Source organism: Ixodes scapularis, unplaced genomic scaffold (assembly GCF_016920785.2).
Source record: "Ixodes scapularis isolate PalLabHiFi unplaced genomic scaffold, ASM1692078v2 PGA_scaffold1__304_contigs__length_218370807, whole genome shotgun sequence".
NCBI lineage: Eukaryota > Metazoa > Arthropoda > Arachnida > Ixodida > Ixodidae > Ixodes > Ixodes scapularis.
The window spans coordinates 54,700,053-54,719,340 of record NW_024609846.1 but is presented as its reverse complement, the minus strand read 5'-3'; the positions used below and the strand labels follow the sequence as shown (position 1 = coordinate 54,719,340).

General features: G+C 46.4%; 1 protein-coding gene across 1 annotated transcript in view; it reads left to right on the top strand.

Moving 5' to 3' along the window:
- The window catches only part of LOC8032612 (A-kinase anchor protein 1, mitochondrial), a 51,393-nt gene extending 32,170 nt beyond the window's left edge, over positions 1-19,223 (top strand). Inside the window, exons 3-9 of the mRNA XM_029970296.4 lie at positions 4,802-5,030; positions 6,487-6,620; positions 7,885-8,065; positions 12,152-12,299; positions 13,648-13,715; positions 14,421-14,557; positions 18,062-19,223. Coding sequence (XP_029826156.3) covers positions 4,802-5,030; positions 6,487-6,620; positions 7,885-8,065; positions 12,152-12,299; positions 13,648-13,715; positions 14,421-14,557; positions 18,062-18,136 — 972 coding nt within the window. The 3' untranslated portion in view covers positions 18,137-19,223. The remainder of the gene's footprint in view (positions 1-4,801; positions 5,031-6,486; positions 6,621-7,884; positions 8,066-12,151; positions 12,300-13,647; positions 13,716-14,420; positions 14,558-18,061) is intronic.
- Positions 19,224-19,288: the final 65 nt, after the last annotated feature.

Sequence of the window (19,288 nt, the reverse complement as noted above, 5' to 3'; positions counted from 1 at the left end):
TGTAAGTACCTTGTTTGCCGGCCTGGCAAGCACGTGCCGCTGGACTGTTTTTTGTCGTATGCTTGACAGTTCTATTTTGCATACAGTTTTGGTTTTGATTAACAGCCGTTGTCTCCGACTCTCCACTCACGCAACGAAGCATGCGCAACTGCAAGCCTGCCGAAGTTGCCCTCACGTTCATGCGAACATGATAGCACGATAGAGGCACCAGCCTGGGCGCTTGAAATCCATTGTTTCATGTTTGCTTACTTTTGGCGAAAATCTGGCACGTCGGGAACCAGTGAAACGGCGGCAAGCTGTTTTTCGAAATTGCTCGGCAATGCCTAGAGCACTGTATACTTGTAGGATGTCTCAGTAGTAAAACCAGAAGCAGTGAGTTCCTTCACAACATGTCACATCAGAGCACAAGTATGTGCTCTGCCCTTCGTTTGTTCAGTGCCCTTCGTTTGTTCAGCACTTAAAACAAATATTTTTATTTTCCTAAGAATATCTGCTCCAAAATCCACTTTTGCTGCTCCACAACCTTGTTTTTTGTTTTTTTTTGTTGTTGCTCCAAAGGCCACATTTGCTGCTCCAAAACACTGTTTTGGCTGCTCTGAAAGGTGTTCCGAAAAGGCTTAGGCCAGTCACATCACTGTATTTAAAAGCCTCCATCTTTTATTTATTTGTAACTCCTTAATCATCTGCAGTGCCTTAAACGAACTCGTGATGGCAAAACCTGGTGTAACATATGTTCTCCAAAATAGAAAAACAGCAACAAACCTTCACTCAAATTGAGCTAGCTTGTCTTCGTTATAGGGGCTTTGCCGCACGACGTCAGCTCCAAAAAGACATTTTTTTTAGAACCGACAAAGGCTGTGAAGCGATGCTGGTCTGTCGTAGGGGTAGAAAGTCGTGCTGTCCTTACCTTAGCTTCATATTTGTGTTTCTTTGTGTTGCCGCCTAAACCCTTCCCCCTCCCTCCCTCCCCATCCATTCTCATCCCTGGGCCTTTTGCTTACTAGGGACTGTCCGCGGACGGTCGGTGAAACGCAAAGCTCGCACACAAGGAAGGTCTGTCACCTCAGAAACAAGGCTAGGGAAGGAGTATCTGGAAAGTATATCTTGGTGTTCAGCATAGTGCGACGGCAAACAAACCAGCTTACCATTTCTAAGTATCGATGCATACCATACAATGGAATGCAGGTGGAAGTTGATAACTGCAAGGGTTTTGTTGTTGAGTGTTTCCATGTCAGTTCATACAGTGATAGTTAGGGTCATATTTTTGTTATATTTCTGTAAAATTTTTATTATATGAAAGGCATGTCTTAGGGAGAAGCACTCAACTATATACCTACTATATGTATACAGAGTGTTTCGTGAAACACGGGCCAAATCGTTCCTGTGAGAAGTATGCATCGTACATAGAAAAGGTTGATGTATTGATTCCCGCAAAGGGAAAAATTTAGAAAAGAGGATAGTGTTTGATATAATTAGGTTGATAATTACTTTAAGTAATTAATGTTCTTATTAATAAAATTTAAGGTATCATTTCATATACATGTTTGCAAGTAAGCGCACCCCCAAGCGAGCAAGATGGTGGCGCCCTTAGGCCATACTTGCAAATCTGTATAGAAATATGGTGGGCATCATCGAAAACCCACGAGTCCATTTACATTATAAAGATATAAGGCATGCGCAGCATTTTAATGCACACCGAAAAACCACTCTTATGGACAGATTTTGAAAGGGCGGGGGTGGGGGGGGGTGGAATTCTTAGGAGGCCATGCATGGAGAAAAAAAAAATAAAAGCTGAGCTAGGGACAGCATGGCTTTGTACACCCTACGACAGAGCAGCACCGCTGTACAGCCTTTGTTGGTTCTAGAAAATGTCTTTGGAGCCAATGTCGTGCGGCAAAGCACTTATAACGAAGACAAGCTAGCTCAATTTGGTTGAAGGTTTGGTGTTGTTTTTCTCTTCTGGAGGTCATATGTTACTCAATGTTTTGCCATTACAAGTGAGCTCAAGACTGTGCAGATGATTAAGGGGGTCTAAGAAAAATAAAAGTCAAGAGTCTCTTTAAATATTCTTGTGCAATTTCGCCATATTTAGAAAAATCTGCTGTTTCTGCATTATTACATAACTACAATAATGGCCAACTCTTTTTTTTATATCTTTTTAAAATGCATTTAAAGATATTGATATATTTTGTGTCATTTTATGTAAAGTAGTTCGTTGGTAAATGATTTGTGAATGTGTCTCTAAAACATGTTTACTTGACGTTTTTCATAACTTTTCTTGCATATAAATTTTGTATTGTTATTTTTAATATTCTGCATACACCGTAAAATACTGGGCAAGTGTCCACTCAAAATTTAAAGATACTCTCGAAAAAATGGGAGATGGGCGCTTGTCCGGTCATGAATTTTACATATCAATGTTCTGTGAATATTTTGTGGATATTGTGGAATGTGGAATGGGCGGATGCGCGGTATTCTACGGTATATTGTAAACCTTCCATAAAATTAGTAGGAAAAATTATTAATATGTGCATGCTTACCGTAAAATACCAGGCAAACGCCCACTCAAAATTTAGAGATAATTGCGAAAAAATGGGGGATGGGCACTTGTCCGGTCATCAGTTTTACATATCAATGTACTGTACATATTTTGTGGATATTGTGGAATGTGGAATGGGCGGATTCCCGGTATTCTACGGTATATTGTAAACCTTCCATAAAATTAGTAGGAAAAATGATTAATATGTGCATGCTTACCGTAAAATACCAGGCAAACGCCCACTCAAAATTTAGATATAATTGCGAAAAAAAGGGGGATGGGCGCTTGTCCAGTCATCAGTTTTACATATCAATGTTCTGTACATATTTTCTCGGATCTTACATAATTGGGAATAGGCGCTTAGTGTGGAGTGGGCAGATGCGCGGTATTCCACAATAGGTGTGAAATTGACGGCTGTGCAAAGTACCATAGTGAAACTTCGGTGACCTAAATGCCTCGAGCTTCAAAATCCAATATCCCTAGAAGAAGATTAGCTACAAGATTCAAATGTAGCTGAATACTTTTCCCAATAATGTGGCTTTCGAATGTATTGTTTACGTAAATATCAAAATATGACCCGTGCCATCATTATGCGATTTGACGTGGAAACACCCTTCTGCAAATGACAACTTAAACATGCACACGTTTCACGGAAGTGTTTGGAGCTTATTCTAAGAGTGAATAATGATGTCACATTGTTAACAGGCTGTTTCTTGTGAGCAGCAGCTGTTCGGGCTTTTTGGGCACAGCTTGCCAAGTACCTGCATGGTGCATGTTTTAGTAGCAAAGGTTGCACCACGTTTTAGTTGCAAAGGCTGAAGGATGCATTGTGCAAAGGTTGCACCATGTTTAAAACCATTCACATTTTCGGGAAGTGTGGCAAATAGAATTATGTCAACGTATCTAGTGAGGTAGATTGTTGGTGCATTACAGCTTTCTTTGCTTCCATGTACAAATATTTAACTGTATTGTTAATGAGTATCTTTAACATGGAGCTTTGCTTGGATAAGGAATTTGCATGTCTCATAGAAGTGTGTTGCTTCTCACTACAAATATATATCGTTAAACTTTAGATACCCCACTTGTTTTTTTTTTTTTTTGTTTTTTTTTTTTTAGGGGGGAGTACTTTGCATTTTATTTAGTTAATTAAAATGCTGTAACTTTCATGGTCATTGCTGAGCAGTCAACACATATTGGGGTTTGGAAGTTGTTGAAATGCTTGATTCTTAGCTGCCACAAACAAGCTTGTTGTGTTAATAGAGGTATAAGATAATTTACTATTCATGTGCCATTGTATTATCAGACCATTTTCAAAATATTTTACATGGTTTTGATAGCTGTTCAAGCTTTTTTTGGTGTAGTGGTCCTTTTTTTATTTTTATTAAAACATAAGTTATTTCATGTATCTTGTTGTACTGGAAAGTCCCATTTAAGAAAGTGAATTTTCTGTTTTCAACTCCCTTGAACATTTAAGTTTTGATACCAAGAAATGATTAATTACAAACAGTTTCCTGTAGTAGTACTACTATGAAAAGGACATATGTTTGTGTACAATGCTGGTAGGTGGTGAAATTTTGCTAACAGTCGTACGTAAATGTTTCAAATCCTACACATTTGTCCGCTGCTGTTGCTGCAGTGCCACAGATTTTTCTGTGGTACGGTTCTCGCTTTGATAAAGTGAGTCATGCAAATGTGCACTTGATTCACATCTTTCTCAGCAGTCATATAACTTTGGTCCTGCCGTATCACCATACTTTTCCGCACGGTATTTCAAGCGGCAACCCACCTCTTGTTGGGTCGCTGGTTGTCATAATAGCATAATAGCTTTATGTCCTTTCAATTCATTAATGCTTAATGCTTGGGACAGGTAATAGTCCTTTATCCTATACTCATTTTCACCTAAAAACCGAAATAAGGAACGTTTTCTGTAGGGCGTTACTAATTTTCCCCTTTGCATGGCGACACAAGACACTTGTGTATCCATTTTAGATTGGTCATTTATTATTGCCTCGAAATGTGGATGTTTCGATCGCAAAAGGTATAGCTTTTTCTCTGTCAACTAATTCAGTGGAAACTACTTTGCTCAGCCTATGAATTACCTGTAAAACTATCTTTTTTTCTTGAGGTAATGATGAGTATATTGATTTTAATCGTAGTTGTTGTGTTCGGGGGAAAATTCAGCAGTTGCTTGGCCGTGTCGAATCTCGGGGGGGTTCTTTGACGAGGGTCGTGAAAGACACGCTTCCTGCGACGCCGTTGCAGGGGTCGAGCGACAGCGGCAAAGGGGGCAGCGACATCCACGGGGGCTTTGGGGGCCTGGCCCCGGAAGACCTCCCGGCAGTGTACGAGTTCGAGCTTCCCCGGGAGCTGTGTGGGCGCTTCATCGGCCAGGGGGGCCGCAACGTGGCCGCCATCAAGGCGCGCTCCAACGCCAGCATCTATGTGCACCAGCACCCCCTCAGTTCCAAGTTGAAGCTCTGCACCATCGAAGGTGGGTCTAAATGCGATGGGAGCCTGTGGTAAGAGAGAGGCATTTGGATTCCAGTAACGCTGCGACAAAAGTTGTCGGTTAGTTGCCTGTCGTAGACAGTTGAATTCGAAAATTGTGTGAATCGGTTTTAAATCTGATAGAAGACCTTGCGGACATCGACGAACAATATTCCCAAAATTTCCATCGCAGTCCCTGAACTTCTGAAAGGCCGACGAGCGGCCAAAAAGGAGAAAACTCTCCTCAGATACTCCTTTCCACTCGAGAAAGTGGGAGGCCCTCTTTTCCGAGGGAAGTAGCTCATAGCATCTTTGAACAACTCGCACCGGAATTGCCTTGAAACCAAAACGGTTCACCGTGCTCTTGATGGTGCAGCGAGCGCCACCATGTGTCACCTCGCATTTTGTTCAAATTTTGCTTCAGTTTGTTTGGATTTTTACTCGTAGAAAGGCATATTTTGCCCATCATTGTTGGTTCACGGTGATGGGCAATGGCCGGTGATTGCTACGGTGGCAAGGAGCGCCTGAAAGTTCACGACTTATGGGCAGTCCTTGCCACCATAGCAATCACCGGTAATCTTGACAATGGTAAAAAGCTCATCGCCTTGCTGTCGGAAGAGCTGAGGAGTTCATCGAGTGCCGCTGCGAGGTGCGTTCAATTTCGCAAGGTCACCTCCTTGATAGACTGCGTGTCTGCTATTCCCGCCATCTCCTCGATTCTCGCTCCTGGCCGCAATGCCTGGTGGGCCTGCACCCCGGTGCATTTTCGATTTTCTGGGTGCGCGTTGGGGCAACGAAAAGCCGCATCGGGAGGGTGCGCTCCGTGCATCGAGGGTGTCCGGAGCGCGCCGATGCAGATGATCGAGAATGCTATTAGAGACCCGCTCCTGTGGGGAGGGGAGTAGAAGAGAGTGTGAGAGGGAATGGAAGGAAGGAAACTGGGAACAGATTTTCTTCCCGGTCAAGGAAGATTCTGTAGGTCGGCCTTTAATATATAGATGTCTGTGCAGAACAAAATGCTATCACATTTCAATCCGTACGGCGGTTTCGGCAACACGATTTTCCCCATGGGCCCACATAAATTTGTTTCTGAAAGGTGCAGAGCGTTAGGATGCTCGCTAATTGAATGATGGCTTACTCTGGCCTCGCGGGGGTAGAAGTGGCAGTCCACATCCGAGCAGATTTGACTGCCACTTCCCAGTCAGCAACGATCGCTTATCCCCCGCTGTGACTAAGTAACGCCATTTCTGCGAAGGTCACCATTGGCGAGGGCCGTGCAATTACTAGAAATAAACCATCTTTTCATGTTTTTTTAAAAAAAATTAGTGGGTTATTTTTTGGGAGTGGGGATGTTACGATACTTTGACATCTGAGCTACCTTGTGGAGAGAAGCCTGCTTCTCTGTGTGGCACCTGTCTAAAGGCGCTCTCCGGGACTCCTGGTGCATGTTGTGGCTGCAGGTACCCAGGAGGAGATCAGGATAGCACTCGACATGATCCGGAAGAAGTTCCCTCTCAGCGCCTACCCGAGCATGACACTGGTGCAAGTGAATGCGGTGCCTCTGCACGGAGTGGCACTGCCAGACACGTTGCAGGTGAGGACACAGAACTGTGCACGGTTGCAAGTGGCAATGTGTTCGTCCTTCAGCCTCCTTCCGCTGACATTGCTTTGGGTTGTTAGCCTTCCCTTATTTATGCTTATATTTTATCCTAAGTTGGTGCCTCGTCTAAGAAAGTGAATGTGTCGTGCATGTTCATTTTCTTAGACCTTGTTCTGGAATGCTCTGGAATTTGCGTAATGTTTATTTCATAAACTTGGTTTTATTTTTCCTTTGGAATTTGATCTAGAATAAAAGTAGCAATCATTGCCTTTGTCGAATTTATTCTTATCAAAAGTGCTATTATTATTTTCACCAACTCCTGATGGGTCCTAAGAATTATCTTAGGGTCCATCAATGTCAACTGCAATGAAGTTGAAGGGCCCGCGCATTTGTTCTTTACTATTCCATGTGACAGAGAGCTTAAAAACTCATCTGTCAAACCCAGGATCATTATATATATGTCTGATTCCTTATTCGTTCAAATAACCAATTACTCAATCACACCTTAAAGTTTACATTTATAAATACTTCATTCCCACCATATATTTTTTTTTAACATTTATTATGAGTTTTTAGAAATCTGTAGTCATTCTAGCAGTGCTGTGCATTGCTGCATCATGAACTGTGCTTGCATCATTATTTCGGTCATGTCCATAAACCATTTCAATTACTGCTTTCTGCGCAGTGGCGTAGCCAGGAATATTTTTCAGGGGGGGCTGAGGTGGCTGGGGTGCCCATGACTTGGGGCGGGCGGGGAAAGAGGGAGGGAGGAGAGGGGGGGGGGGGGAAAGGATTGTCAAAATGCATGTGTTTATTATAGAGTTGGCTGGATTGGGGGGGGGGGGGGGGGGTTTACCCATAAGCTTTCCCCTTGGCTATGCCATTGCTTCTGTGCACTGTCACCTTTGTCTGGTGGGCCATGGGCCGCGGGGGCGCATTCTGGGCTTGTGTAGTCGCGTGTAATTAATACGGACACCTCCTTTTTCTCCAGCAATCACCAGTAATAAAGGGAGAAAAATGCTCCCAGTTAGTCCCCAAAAAATTGTGTTGATATAGTGAGGTGCTCACATTAAGTGGTCCGTGTTGAGGAGACACAAATGTAGCTCTCTTCTGCGGAATATCGATGCTGTGCACGTAGCCCAGTAGCTTCATTTTTTGTCAGAGTGATAAGCACTGGAAATGTGTATAATGGCATAGGTTGGGCGTCAATTTGCTCGAGAAGTGGTTTGCTCACCCCGTCTCTCTCCCATGTGAACAGCTGCGCCTTCCCGACGGCGTGACATGCGACGTGGTGCTGACGAGCCTGGTGACGGCGGGCCACTTCTTCCTGCAGCAGCCCACCCACCCAACTTACCCGTCCCTGGCCAGGCTGGACCAGTGCATGCTGGCCTGCTACGCACAGGGGCTGGACACCCCGCCTCTGCCACGTCCCGCCGAGGGTGAGCGGGGGGGCTGAGGAACACCAGGATTGTAGCAAATTGCCAAACAAAGCAAATATTTTGTTGAATTAAAGGGGCTATGCAACGATATTCGGTTTGAATGTATTTTACACCGGCTTACTGGCACAATGTGACTCAGGTACACCTGTACGCAATGGCACTTCCTAAGAAGTATTTTTGTCTGTGGGGTTATTTCGACAGTAAAAGTGGATTCTAAAGTGATAGCTTTATAAGCCCAACCACGCTCGAGGTCATGTCCTCGAGGTCATGCCCTATAATGGTTGTAACGCCCGTGGCTGGAGCTGAAGGTCACGTAAGCGCTGGTCGCATCAGTTCGTAGGTGCTGGTAGCTGAAGCTGACATGACCTGATGTCCTAAAGGTCATCCTAGACGTCGTCTTAGAGGTTGTTCTTGACATTGTCCTCTAGGACGTCATCCGCAATGTCGTCCTAGACAACGTCCTTGAGGTTGTCCTTGACATCCTTGAGGTTGTCCTCGACGCCGTCCTTGATGTTGTCCTAGAGGTCCTCCTTGACATCGTCTTTGATGCGTGCACAACATATTACAACGATTGCATCACCATACTATTTCCTTTCCAAATTGTTTTCAGTAACGACATCCCTGTAAAGCTACTGCATTTCATCGCGTTTGGTCGAATGAACATCCGTGCAATTTTTTCTTTCGGTCCTCGCGAAGCATGACAACGTAGTAACGGGATTCACATTGTTGTCATAGCCATAGGAATCGCCCTATGGTGAGGATATTTAAAGGGACCATGAAATGACCTTTTTACTTTTTCCAGATAACTTTTACATTAAACCGTCAATGTTCACTGAATGCCGAACAGGCATCCGTTTTCGTCTCGGTTTATTTACTTTTACACAAAAAATTAATGAAATATCGACTTTTTCTTTCTCTCCAACTGACCGCAAAACAAGCCGTGACGTAGGCTGTTTCCGGAACCGGAAGTTCTCTCGGCAGTAGGAGAATGGGAGCGTTAGCGGCGACGAGTTGGGGTGCGCCAGTAGGTTTTACTGCGCTGATGTCACCGACGTATTTTCTGAATCGGCGCCTCTCATTGAATTTCACAGCTGAGCAAAATTCAATGATATGTTGCGCTACAGCAACAGCATGGGACTTTTCCCATACGCCGGTATGCCTGTTGGGAAGTGCAGTGAGTCTTCCGGTGAAGACTCCAGAAGTCAACCCAACTGTCATTGTTGGTAAAAGGCGGCCCGTGTCAGTCGTTTGCAAAGCGACGTAGATGGAAACAAATTGCCGCGGCGTTTTTCGCGGCCTCGGAGATGCAGGAGCGAGCCGACATTAAGAAATATACGTTTGAACTACGAGTGTCAGCAAGAGCCACGTAAATACCTGTTCACACTCGGAACGGACGCGCGCGTTTGATGGAAGTGCTGTATTCGCGCTGTTGGTAAGCGCTTCGGGACCGATCTTTACGATTGCAACTCGATACTGACGCAACACTCGGCAAAGAAAGGTTGGACCGGTATTGCACGTATACCTTCCCACGAACTGTTACAGCTCGACAGTGACGTGCAGTCTGTCAGAATAAAAATGGCATACCAATAACAAAGTGTACATACCGTGTTACGAAGGTAATCCATACAGCGTTTATTTCAGCTCTATATCACACAAAACAAGAAGAGAGAATCGACGAGGGTCCCTTTTCGACGAATGTTCGTCAACACTGCCTCGGAAAACAAGGGGAAGAGATTGACCTCACCTCTTAATCTAAAATTGAGGTCAGCGATCAAACTATAATACGGGAAGGGTCCACAAAGGTAGCGCGGGCATATTCCATTCAGCACGCCAGCCGGTCGTAGGCAGACGGTCTTGCGACGAAGCAACGCTGCGCCGAGTCGGAGTGCCTGCTAGGCCTATATTCTGAGCAGCTCGCTTCGTCGGAGTCGGTGGTTTCGTGGCCATTGTCGTTTTTGTCGGGTGTTTGTGGATCCAGCGTTCTTGTTCGTCATGCTCTGTTTTAAGTACTTTTTTTCTTGCTGCTTGAAGTCGGCACGCGCGAGAAGAACACGTAGAAAAATAAACGTTCAGTCAGTCAGAATTTTGAGAGTAAGGAAATCAAAGGAAATAAACTTTCGTCGGCCCTGCCCTACTGCGTACGCGCAGTAGTTGCTTCGTTTACCACACGATAGATGGCGCTTGGCTCTCAGCATTATCAAATTTGGCAATTTTCGCCACAGATCTCTAATTATGCTACAAAATGTGGATCTGAATATTATTTAACAAAACTTTTAGGAAACATTCGCCGGCTATTTATTGTTTACGATCGCGGTGCTGGTGAGGTAGGCTCTTACCCAATAGGCGACGTGGATTCGGCTGACGTGCTCCGTTTCCGCGGATGCATCGTAGTGAAAAGGCGAAGGAAAGAAGGCGCAAAAGAGTCCAGTTTTCTTTTAAAAGTTCTATAGCAAATAATTTTTTTGGGCTCCCTATTTTTGTGTTTTTGTGTTTCTTTTCACACCTTTTACGACGTGCGGTGGATGAAATTCGATTTTAAAATCATTTCATGGTCCCTTTAAATGCAGCTCGTAGATTGGGCATGAGCACTGCATGAATGCTGGGCTTGGGCGCATAACAATTAATGACTCGACGGGCATTTGGGTAGTGGCTTGTTTTAAATAGCTGCAGTGACTGGAACATCCAAACCCTAACAATGCTTGGAGCTCGGCACCTGCCGTGTCCGTCGCCAACCCCAGTGCGTGGTTATGGTGAACATTAGTGGCATATAATTGGCACCGAATTGCGTGACTGCTCGTTCTGTTCGGGAGTGTAGTGAGTGAACCCTGCTAGTTTTTTTTCTACTTTTTTTCTGCGACTGTCATTGCATGAAGTGAAAAACTAACGGGTGTTTTTTTAATGTTTAGGTTATGAACGTCGAGGATCAGTTGTATGTGGTACTTAGTAAATGTACAAAAGTCATTAGATCACCCCTTTAAAGGGACACTGACAGGATATTTATGCTTGCCAAGGTTTTTATTTGTACATGGCATATGAGAGCCCAACTACCCAGAATACAATTTGCAGCTCTAAATTTGTTTTCTTTCTGCCCTAAGCACCGCCGGTTGAGAAATGGCCTGTCTGAGTCGTGCTCACTCCCTTCTTTGTGATCACGTGCCATTCTCTATGGTTTAGACCAGGGGTAGCCAAGCTGCGGCTCGCGAGCCGCATGCGGCTCTTCGCGTTTGAAAGTGCGGCTCAGTGCCATGAAAGGAGCCATGAAAATATTTTTCAACTTTTTCCTTAGCATTCCAACTCACAAATCGCGCAGCAAAACGAAACAGCTCAAGAAGAGGCAAAGGAGAACTCCTTTTTTACTCGGACCCTCGTTTGTGCCCGTCGCTCAAAATTCGGACGAAAGTTGCTTTCCCCACCCAGTTCACCCCTAGGCTCACAACGCTGTGGCAGCTACGTGCTCGTTGGGCCACCCACAGTTCTACCTTTTGCTACGTGATCACGCTCCCTCCCGCATACCCACGCGCAGAGAATGGGGTCAGGTGATGAAAGGGAGGCGGCTGACTGGTCCGGGAAGCACGTAGCTCCCACCGCACTGTCAACTTAGGGGTGAAGGGAATGAGGCCGGGTGTCACGTGACGTGCGTTGGGGTCGGTTGATGCGCTTTGGGTACTATGGATGTATTGCAGTGAAAAAGCAGAGAGCTTTCGAAGGAAAGGAGGTACGAAATATTCCGCTATGTTTTCAGATTTTCATACCGAAAATCAGGCTTTTGACTTTTTACCTTCTTTCTATTGGCCCACTAAACGATATGCTGTTAGTAAAATCCCAATCTAAATTCATTTATCCCAGCCCAAAATTGTTTCTTCGTGGGCCCTTTAATAAGACGTCCAGTCTTCAGCATAAGTGTTTTTTCACACACAGTGTTTTGTTATTTGTTGGTGCTGCCTAATCATAAAAAAAAATTGCTTAAAAGGCATGTCTGGCATGTCTAGTAGCGGTGTTTGTTGAACGTCCGTCTAGGGCACCTCTCCTTAGATCGAAGAGTTTCAAGAGACTGATGCCTCGTCTTTCTCTCCTCGTGCGGTGCAGCGGGCATCATCTGTGCCGCCCAGGTGTGCGGCGGCTGGTTCCGGGCCCTGGTGGTGGGCACCTCGGAGGACGGGGAGGAGTGCGACATCAAGTTCCTCGACTACGGGGGATACATGCGCCTGGCCACCTCCCTGCTCAGGCAGATTAGGTGCGATGCTTGTGACCAGTGGGGGTCCTGGCAGTAGTTAGCAGCCCTTGATTGAGCACCAGTTTCGTGTTGCACGGCTAAAGCAGGGGCCACTCGGACCGGCTGTTTACGTCGGGCTTTTTTTTTTTAAAGCTACAAGTTTTTTTTTGTTAACTGGAATGGATTTCTAACTATTGCAATGTTATTTAAAGCCACCAGTTTTTTTTATTCGCGGAAGTATTAAAAACTGGGAATTAGTGGTTGAGTTGACTAGCACACCCGTTCTGAGCATGTGGAGCGATAGCTTGCGCTGCAGTTCCCAGGGATCCTGGGCTCAATACCCACCCCTGCCCGTTTCAATCTGGATGAACATTGTACTGGCGTGCGGTCGCGTATCACTACTGCGTGATGCACGTTAAACCCTTAAGTGCCAAATTTTTTTTCCCCAAAAGTAACCTAAAAGTGCCAGATTTTTTTTATTTTGAATTGTTACTCTTCTAGTATTACTCATAAAATTTGGGAAGTTTATTACGCTAAAATCAGCGGAGGCAGAAAAAATATTTGCCAACTAATAATATGAGTGCTGCCATCTATGATCAGCGCTGCAAAACTATTCGGACGAGCCTAGCTCGTCTGTGGAATTGAGGGCAACTGAAAAAACCACTGGACGAGCTGCGCTCGCCCAAGGCATATTTAGCCAGTAAGTGGCCGACGAGCTCAGCTCGTCCAAGGCACTAAGGGGTTAAAGACCCCATACTAGCATTGGTGCTGGACTGTCCAAATTTATCATCTCCAGCTGAGATAGCAGAGGCCCATTGAGGCTGACTAACTTTGGGCTGTATAAACAGGCACTCAACATTTTTTTATTATTTGGGCCAGTTGATTATAAAGCAGTGCTCAAAAGACCTGTATAGCCAAAAAGTGTTCGTTTACTGGAGTGTATTTTTTTTTTTTATCTCAATGTTAGTTTTTTTATAACACTGCATCTCACAAACTCTCTTTAGGGCAGGGGAAGGTGTGAGCGTGCGACACTGATGGAGGCTTTTCTTGCACAAGCACTCTAGAAACTACACCTTGTTTCGAGGAGGACTCATGCTTTCCTTGACCCTGTAGTCATTCTATGAGGGGGAGTAGAGGCAGAGTCAACTCGCAGTTAAGCTATGCAGAGGCAAAAATTTTTGCGATGCCTTCCGTTAGGGTTGCGAGCATCTGCAGCCAAACGATTGGACGGGTGTGCAGAGACATCTCTGCCCCGAGCGTTCACTCCACTGTAGTACCGAACGGCTTGGCCACCTTCCCAGCCGAGTTGTTGTGTGCTCACTGATCTGGGGGTCTGTGGAGACATCATGCCGTTCTCTTCCGTTTTCAGGAGCGATTTCATGATGCTGCCCTTCCAAGCGTCCGAGTGCTACCTGGCCAACGTCCAACCCGCGGGAGGCAAGTATTTTTTTCTTGGGTGCTGCTCCAGGCACAGCCGCTTTGAGCACAGCGTTGGGAATCCCGACTGTCCGTGTTTTTCTCTCGGCTTGGGCGAGCCGGCCGGGCTTGAAGGTTGACGCACCGCAATGTGTGTGTCCACCTTTGGCAAACCTGAATTCTTTTCTTTGGCCTAGTGCAACAGTAAGGACAGCATCCTAGTTGGGACGGCGGCTGGTGCCGAAGTTGGACATTTGCACCATGGGCAGGCGCATGGCGGGTGCCCATTTTTCGCTAGTGTGCAGAATCGGACAGTTGCCATAGCATACCCCCCACCCCTATCGGTAGGAGTGGCCATACTTACCACGATGAAGTGATTGCCAAGTTCAAGCTTCTTCTTGTGACTGGTTCGCACATGTGTGTTTTACCGTGCCGAGTGCGTCATAGTCTTTTTTAATCACTGTCACTTCAAACCTGTGTATAGCTAGACTGAAGGCTTTGTAGTGTTTGTGAGACCAAATCTATGCACTATGTGTGAGAAATAGTCGCTCGTACCATCGTCGAAATTGTCGCATATAATTGTTTCACGGCTATCCGCCTTTATTTACCAGCCTTTATTCTGATGAGTTACGGCTTCCAAGTTAATTTGGTTAACTTGCCACGTGGAGTCTGGCACACGTGCCGTGCGGTGGCATTCTCTGCAACTCGGTGCCCCTGTGTGTGCAGAGGACGGGGTGTGGTCGACCGAGGCCTGTGCCACCTTCGAAGACCTTGCCCAGGGGCAGATCCTGCAGGCCCTCATTGTGGGCTATGCGGACAACGGCATCCCGCTGGTGCATCTCTACAGGGTACAGGGAGTCTCGGTGAGTGGGTCTCTCTTTCCTCCGAGGAGGCGACGCTTCGGGACTCGGAAATCATGTTGGAAGATACACGTGGAAGGGTACCGAGTAGTACAATTTAGGCACTCCAGTAGAGACAAAACAGGCGCTGGAAATCGGATTTGCTGCTCAGTACAGGTGCAAAGTCGGAGCCTCGAATTCAAATAGTTTGGTTATTCCAGAGATTAAATATTTAATGTGGCTTGCCACGGTTCTCATTCTGTCAATCCTAGACTAATTATTTGGCTCTGCTTGCAGAGTAAGGTATTTCATTGTTCAGTATCTTATGTCCATGCATTGCCGGAAGCTACCATCATTCTTGCAGGAGATGCAGTGGCACACATGTGAGCAGTGCCTGTTCACATCTCCAATTCGTTGTTCACCCTCTCCAGGGGGAAACGAGAAGCGTTCTAGTGAGGGCCCCAGGTTCCCCTGCTCAGCGGGCACGGCGGAACTTCTCACGATCATGGCTTGCGTCATTTCCGAATACAAACAACACTCTTCACTGCCCAATATAGTGCTGCAGCCGGTTTGCAATTGTGCTTTACTGTTTCAGTATTGTGTAGTTATTTATTTATTCATTCATCTGTTTGCCTTTTGAGCTGTTGCAGGAGTGTAAAAGTGCACATCAAAATAAACCGAGACTTCCTAATGTGCCGCATAATAAAACAAAAAACAAACTGCCATGAAAGCACATGAGTGTAAAACGAAACAAGTGCGGTAAATACATGCAAAAAAAGTCCGAGGACACCTAAGCACTTCTTGAGTTGCGAATGCGACAGCCGGAATATCATTCTTCCGCTTCCTTAGTTTGTCTGCGGCATAGTGGCGTGGACGGCCACATTCCGCCAGTGGACGGCCGAGCGCGTGCTTTCGTGAAGTGGCCGCGACGCACTGAGCTCGACCTCTCTGGAGTCTGCCTGGACAGGCTCTGTTGACTGTCTATCGTCTGTAGCAGCGATTTGATGGATATGCTGCTCCCATTGGCTGGCGCGCTTCATAGTTTTGAGGAACGAGGCTCCCATCGGCTGCCGCGCGGCGTAGTCCCGAGGAACATTACCCCACAGGGAAGCCCTCTCTATGGCAGCACAGCGGCCCGTTCACTGGTAAGAGGAAGCAGCTGGTCGCAGTGCCAGCAGAGCCCTCCCGGCCGACTCTGGAGGGGCTGCCCGCTTAGCTCAGCGCGGCGCAGCCACTTCACGAGAGCGCACACTAGGCCGTTGGCCGCAACCTCGAAAGTAGCAAAACATGGTTGTCCACACCAGTACGCTGCAGACTAACTAAGGGAGCAGAAGAACATTCATGCTTTCGCATTCTCAGCTCATTGGAAGTGCTTAGGTGTCCTCAAAAGTTTTTTTAATGTTGATGTCTAGTTACAAAGCAAAAATGCTTCGCTCGGAGATAAGCTGGTCTGGCATAGTCTGGGCAACTTGTGCCCGCTATCAGCAATATTTTCAGGTGTGTCACCCTTCCACGAAAACGAATTGAAAAAACGTGTTGAACATATTCGCCATTTCACTGGGATCACTAACAGCATGGTTATTATAATTGACGTGCTGTCGCCGACCAATTTTTCGGATGCCGATAATTCGGACTCTTTCGATATTTCGGACCTCAAGAAGGAACCGTACAGGCATAACCTGAAGCAAGGGACTATCTATGGCTTTTTAAAGCCCACTTAGACGTAATAAAGGCGTTTTTTAATCTGCTGATTTTTCGGACTGCTCTATTATTCGGATGTTTTTTCAGTCCTTGAGAAGTCCGAAAAATCGGTCAGCGACTGTACACATATCAGCCTTTATTATAGAGAGGTTTCTTCTGTACTTCAATATCACCAATCACATAGCTGTTATTATTAATACAAATTGCTATAATGTAGGCCCCCAATAAATGCTACTAGTATAACAAAATATTTATTTTAACCATACTAGTCTTTACACAGAGGTCGCATTTTGTTCTCTTTTTAGCGTTAGAAAAACTGAAATTGTTACGAAGATAAACACTGATTGTAATATAAAGTCCTATGCGTCACGCGTTGCCTTGCAAAACATGCCCTTCTGTTGTGTGACTCAAATTATGTTTTCTGGATCTTGTAGTGAGAACAGCGTTTTTTAATTTATGTGTTTTGTGGACATATTCTAAACTTATTACCCGTGGTGATATTTTGTAAAGTCTGTACTGATTCTGTTATTCTTGTGCTGGGAATAATGCTAAAGCAATAAATCATCTAAATGCCTATAACTGGTGTGTGAACATTTAGATGATTCATTGCTAAAGCAATGAATCATCTAAACGGCTAAAAACCTGTTAAAGGGCCCACCGTTCATTACTTCACAAGACAATTATCTGAGTGAAAAAAAGCAGCAAGAACACACAAATATCACCGCTGATTTTTTCAACAAACACAAAATTCCATGTTATCTCTAAAGGCCCGTTTACACACTTGCATTTGACTGAAACCGACTGGCACAAGACCGGTTTTTAAGCCTCTTGTGACGACTTACTACCGGCTCTCCAGCAGCGCATCCGGTCGTAAGCCATTGCAAGACGCTTTAAGACCAGTTTTGCCTGGGTCGGACACATTTGTCACAAAATAAAGTTTCCGCAAACAATTCCTTTAGCTCTAGCTTTAGTTATGCAGCAAAACACATCTTGAGGTAGGGGAGAAACCAAAGTTACAACGAAAAATTAAATTCAAACTAGAAGTTAGTTTCGGTTTCGTTTCTGAATGCGCTACTCCTGGCCTAAATATACTAAACAATATTTTCTTCAGTATAAAGGGGTGACCTGTGCACATAACACGCTAGTTTCCTCGTATAAGCGGGAATAATATGCGTCGCTCAGTGAAGCAAGCACACTAGACGGGCTCAGCAACTGGTATACTCGGACGCATTTCCGACCCTCATTATAACCGTTATTTTGGAAAAAGAGTGGCACCACCTATAGACAGTTGGAGTCGTGAATAACCCTCATTCTTGCACCATTGCACCTCTCACTTGGCAGCCCAAGAGCATGTGCACGTCTGTTGGAACTTTACAATGGGCACATAAAAACATTGTTTGCGTAAAAAGGTGGCACTTGCACACTACCCCGCTGTTATACACAATACTCAAAAGAAAGAAGTCCCAAACCTGTCAGACCGTTGCGAAAGCTGCATTGCGTGAGCGCTAACCAAAAGAATGTTTTGTCCGGAGCCCCGTGCTCTGCAAGGCTGCCTCCTTGCGCCACTTTTGGACTATTCTCGGTGGCAAAAGGGAGACGGATGCGACGCTCTCGTTTTATCGTTTGCATAGCACGCAGTCACCGACAGGGGGAGAACGAAGGGGTGCCTCTTCCGGACGCCTGGCTTCCAGCACACGCTCGAGGCGAGACTTCGAGGGCTGCAAGCTTGCGCCTAAGGCGGGGACAGCTGCAGGACCTCCCTCTCGTTCTCGTCCTGCCGGCAATTACACCCGAAACCTGACATATGGCACCGTCCCTTCCGCGCAGAGCGTGTTCATCAACCGAGAGCTGGTGACCCGGGGAGTGGCGTGCTGGCTGGAGCACGGCGGGGCGTCCCTCTGACCCCAGCTGCCCCTCGGGGCCCCCGTCACCCAGTCAGCCAGCGGCAGAGGGACACGCACCCCCGCACACAGGCACGCCCCGAGACCCGGGCCGCCTCTGCTGCCCCCCGTGTGGGCACTCCCGGTGCGCCCCACCTGGTGCTATTGACGCTCCGGAAGGACGCCGCCCGACAATGACCGTTGCTCTGCAAAGAACACTCGTTGCTCTCGTTGTCGTTGGGGGGGAGGGTGCCTCGAGGCTCCGGGTCAGAGTCCCACCTTCCAAAGTCGCGGGGTTTTGCGTACTCCGTCTTTGGGCCTCGTCGGCTTTCCCTGTGCTGGTTTGTGCATTTTTCGTTAGCAGTCTACAAAAGCTGCGGGCTCGCTCATGCGGCTTTCGCTTTGTGAGAAAAGACGTAGCCCTGCCGAGGTTGCGTTTCGTACGCAAAAGATGCAAAAAGGGTAATCGTAGCGGAGGCTCGAAAATTTGGTTTGGCCACTGTGTCTAGCTCACGACACCGAGAGAGTTGGTGCCGAGCGTCTCGGCTTCCGTGGGAATGCTTCGTATCTACAAATGCACCCTCCGGCCGGCGACCCGCCCCACAGTCGCTCGTCCGAAAGGTGCGTCGAGGTGTCCCCGGTCACTTTCTGTTCTTCCGACTTTTTTTATTTCCCGACCCGGAGGCTCGTGTGGCCCCAGTTTATTATGCATACCGTGTCATTCAATGTACATATGGGTGGTCGCCCAGCCTCGCCGCTGCGGCCTGCTTTGCATTGGTTTCTATCCCACTTTTGTGGGGCGCTTTATTCCTCGTGGGACACGCGTGGGTTGTTGTTGCCTCGTTGCTTGTATATAAGTTTGGCAGGTGTGCATGCGTGTGCGCAGCAGCTCTTTCCCTTCCCGTTGGAGGCTCTCGTTTTTTTTCTCTCGACATGTGTACCCCGTGTCTGGTTCATTTGCAAAGCGCCGCAAAGTGTTTACGGTCTCCGCTTGGTCCGCCTGCCGAGGAGGCAACGGATGCGCCGGCTGTGCTCGATTGAACGTGCGGTTATTTAAGACGTTGTGGATCGAATGTTGAATGAATAAAGAGTTTTGTTTTTCTTGTTGCTTTTGCTCGTTTGTGTGTGCTTTTGGTGGTAGGAGGTGCACAGCAGGAAAGCCTTCCCTTCGGTT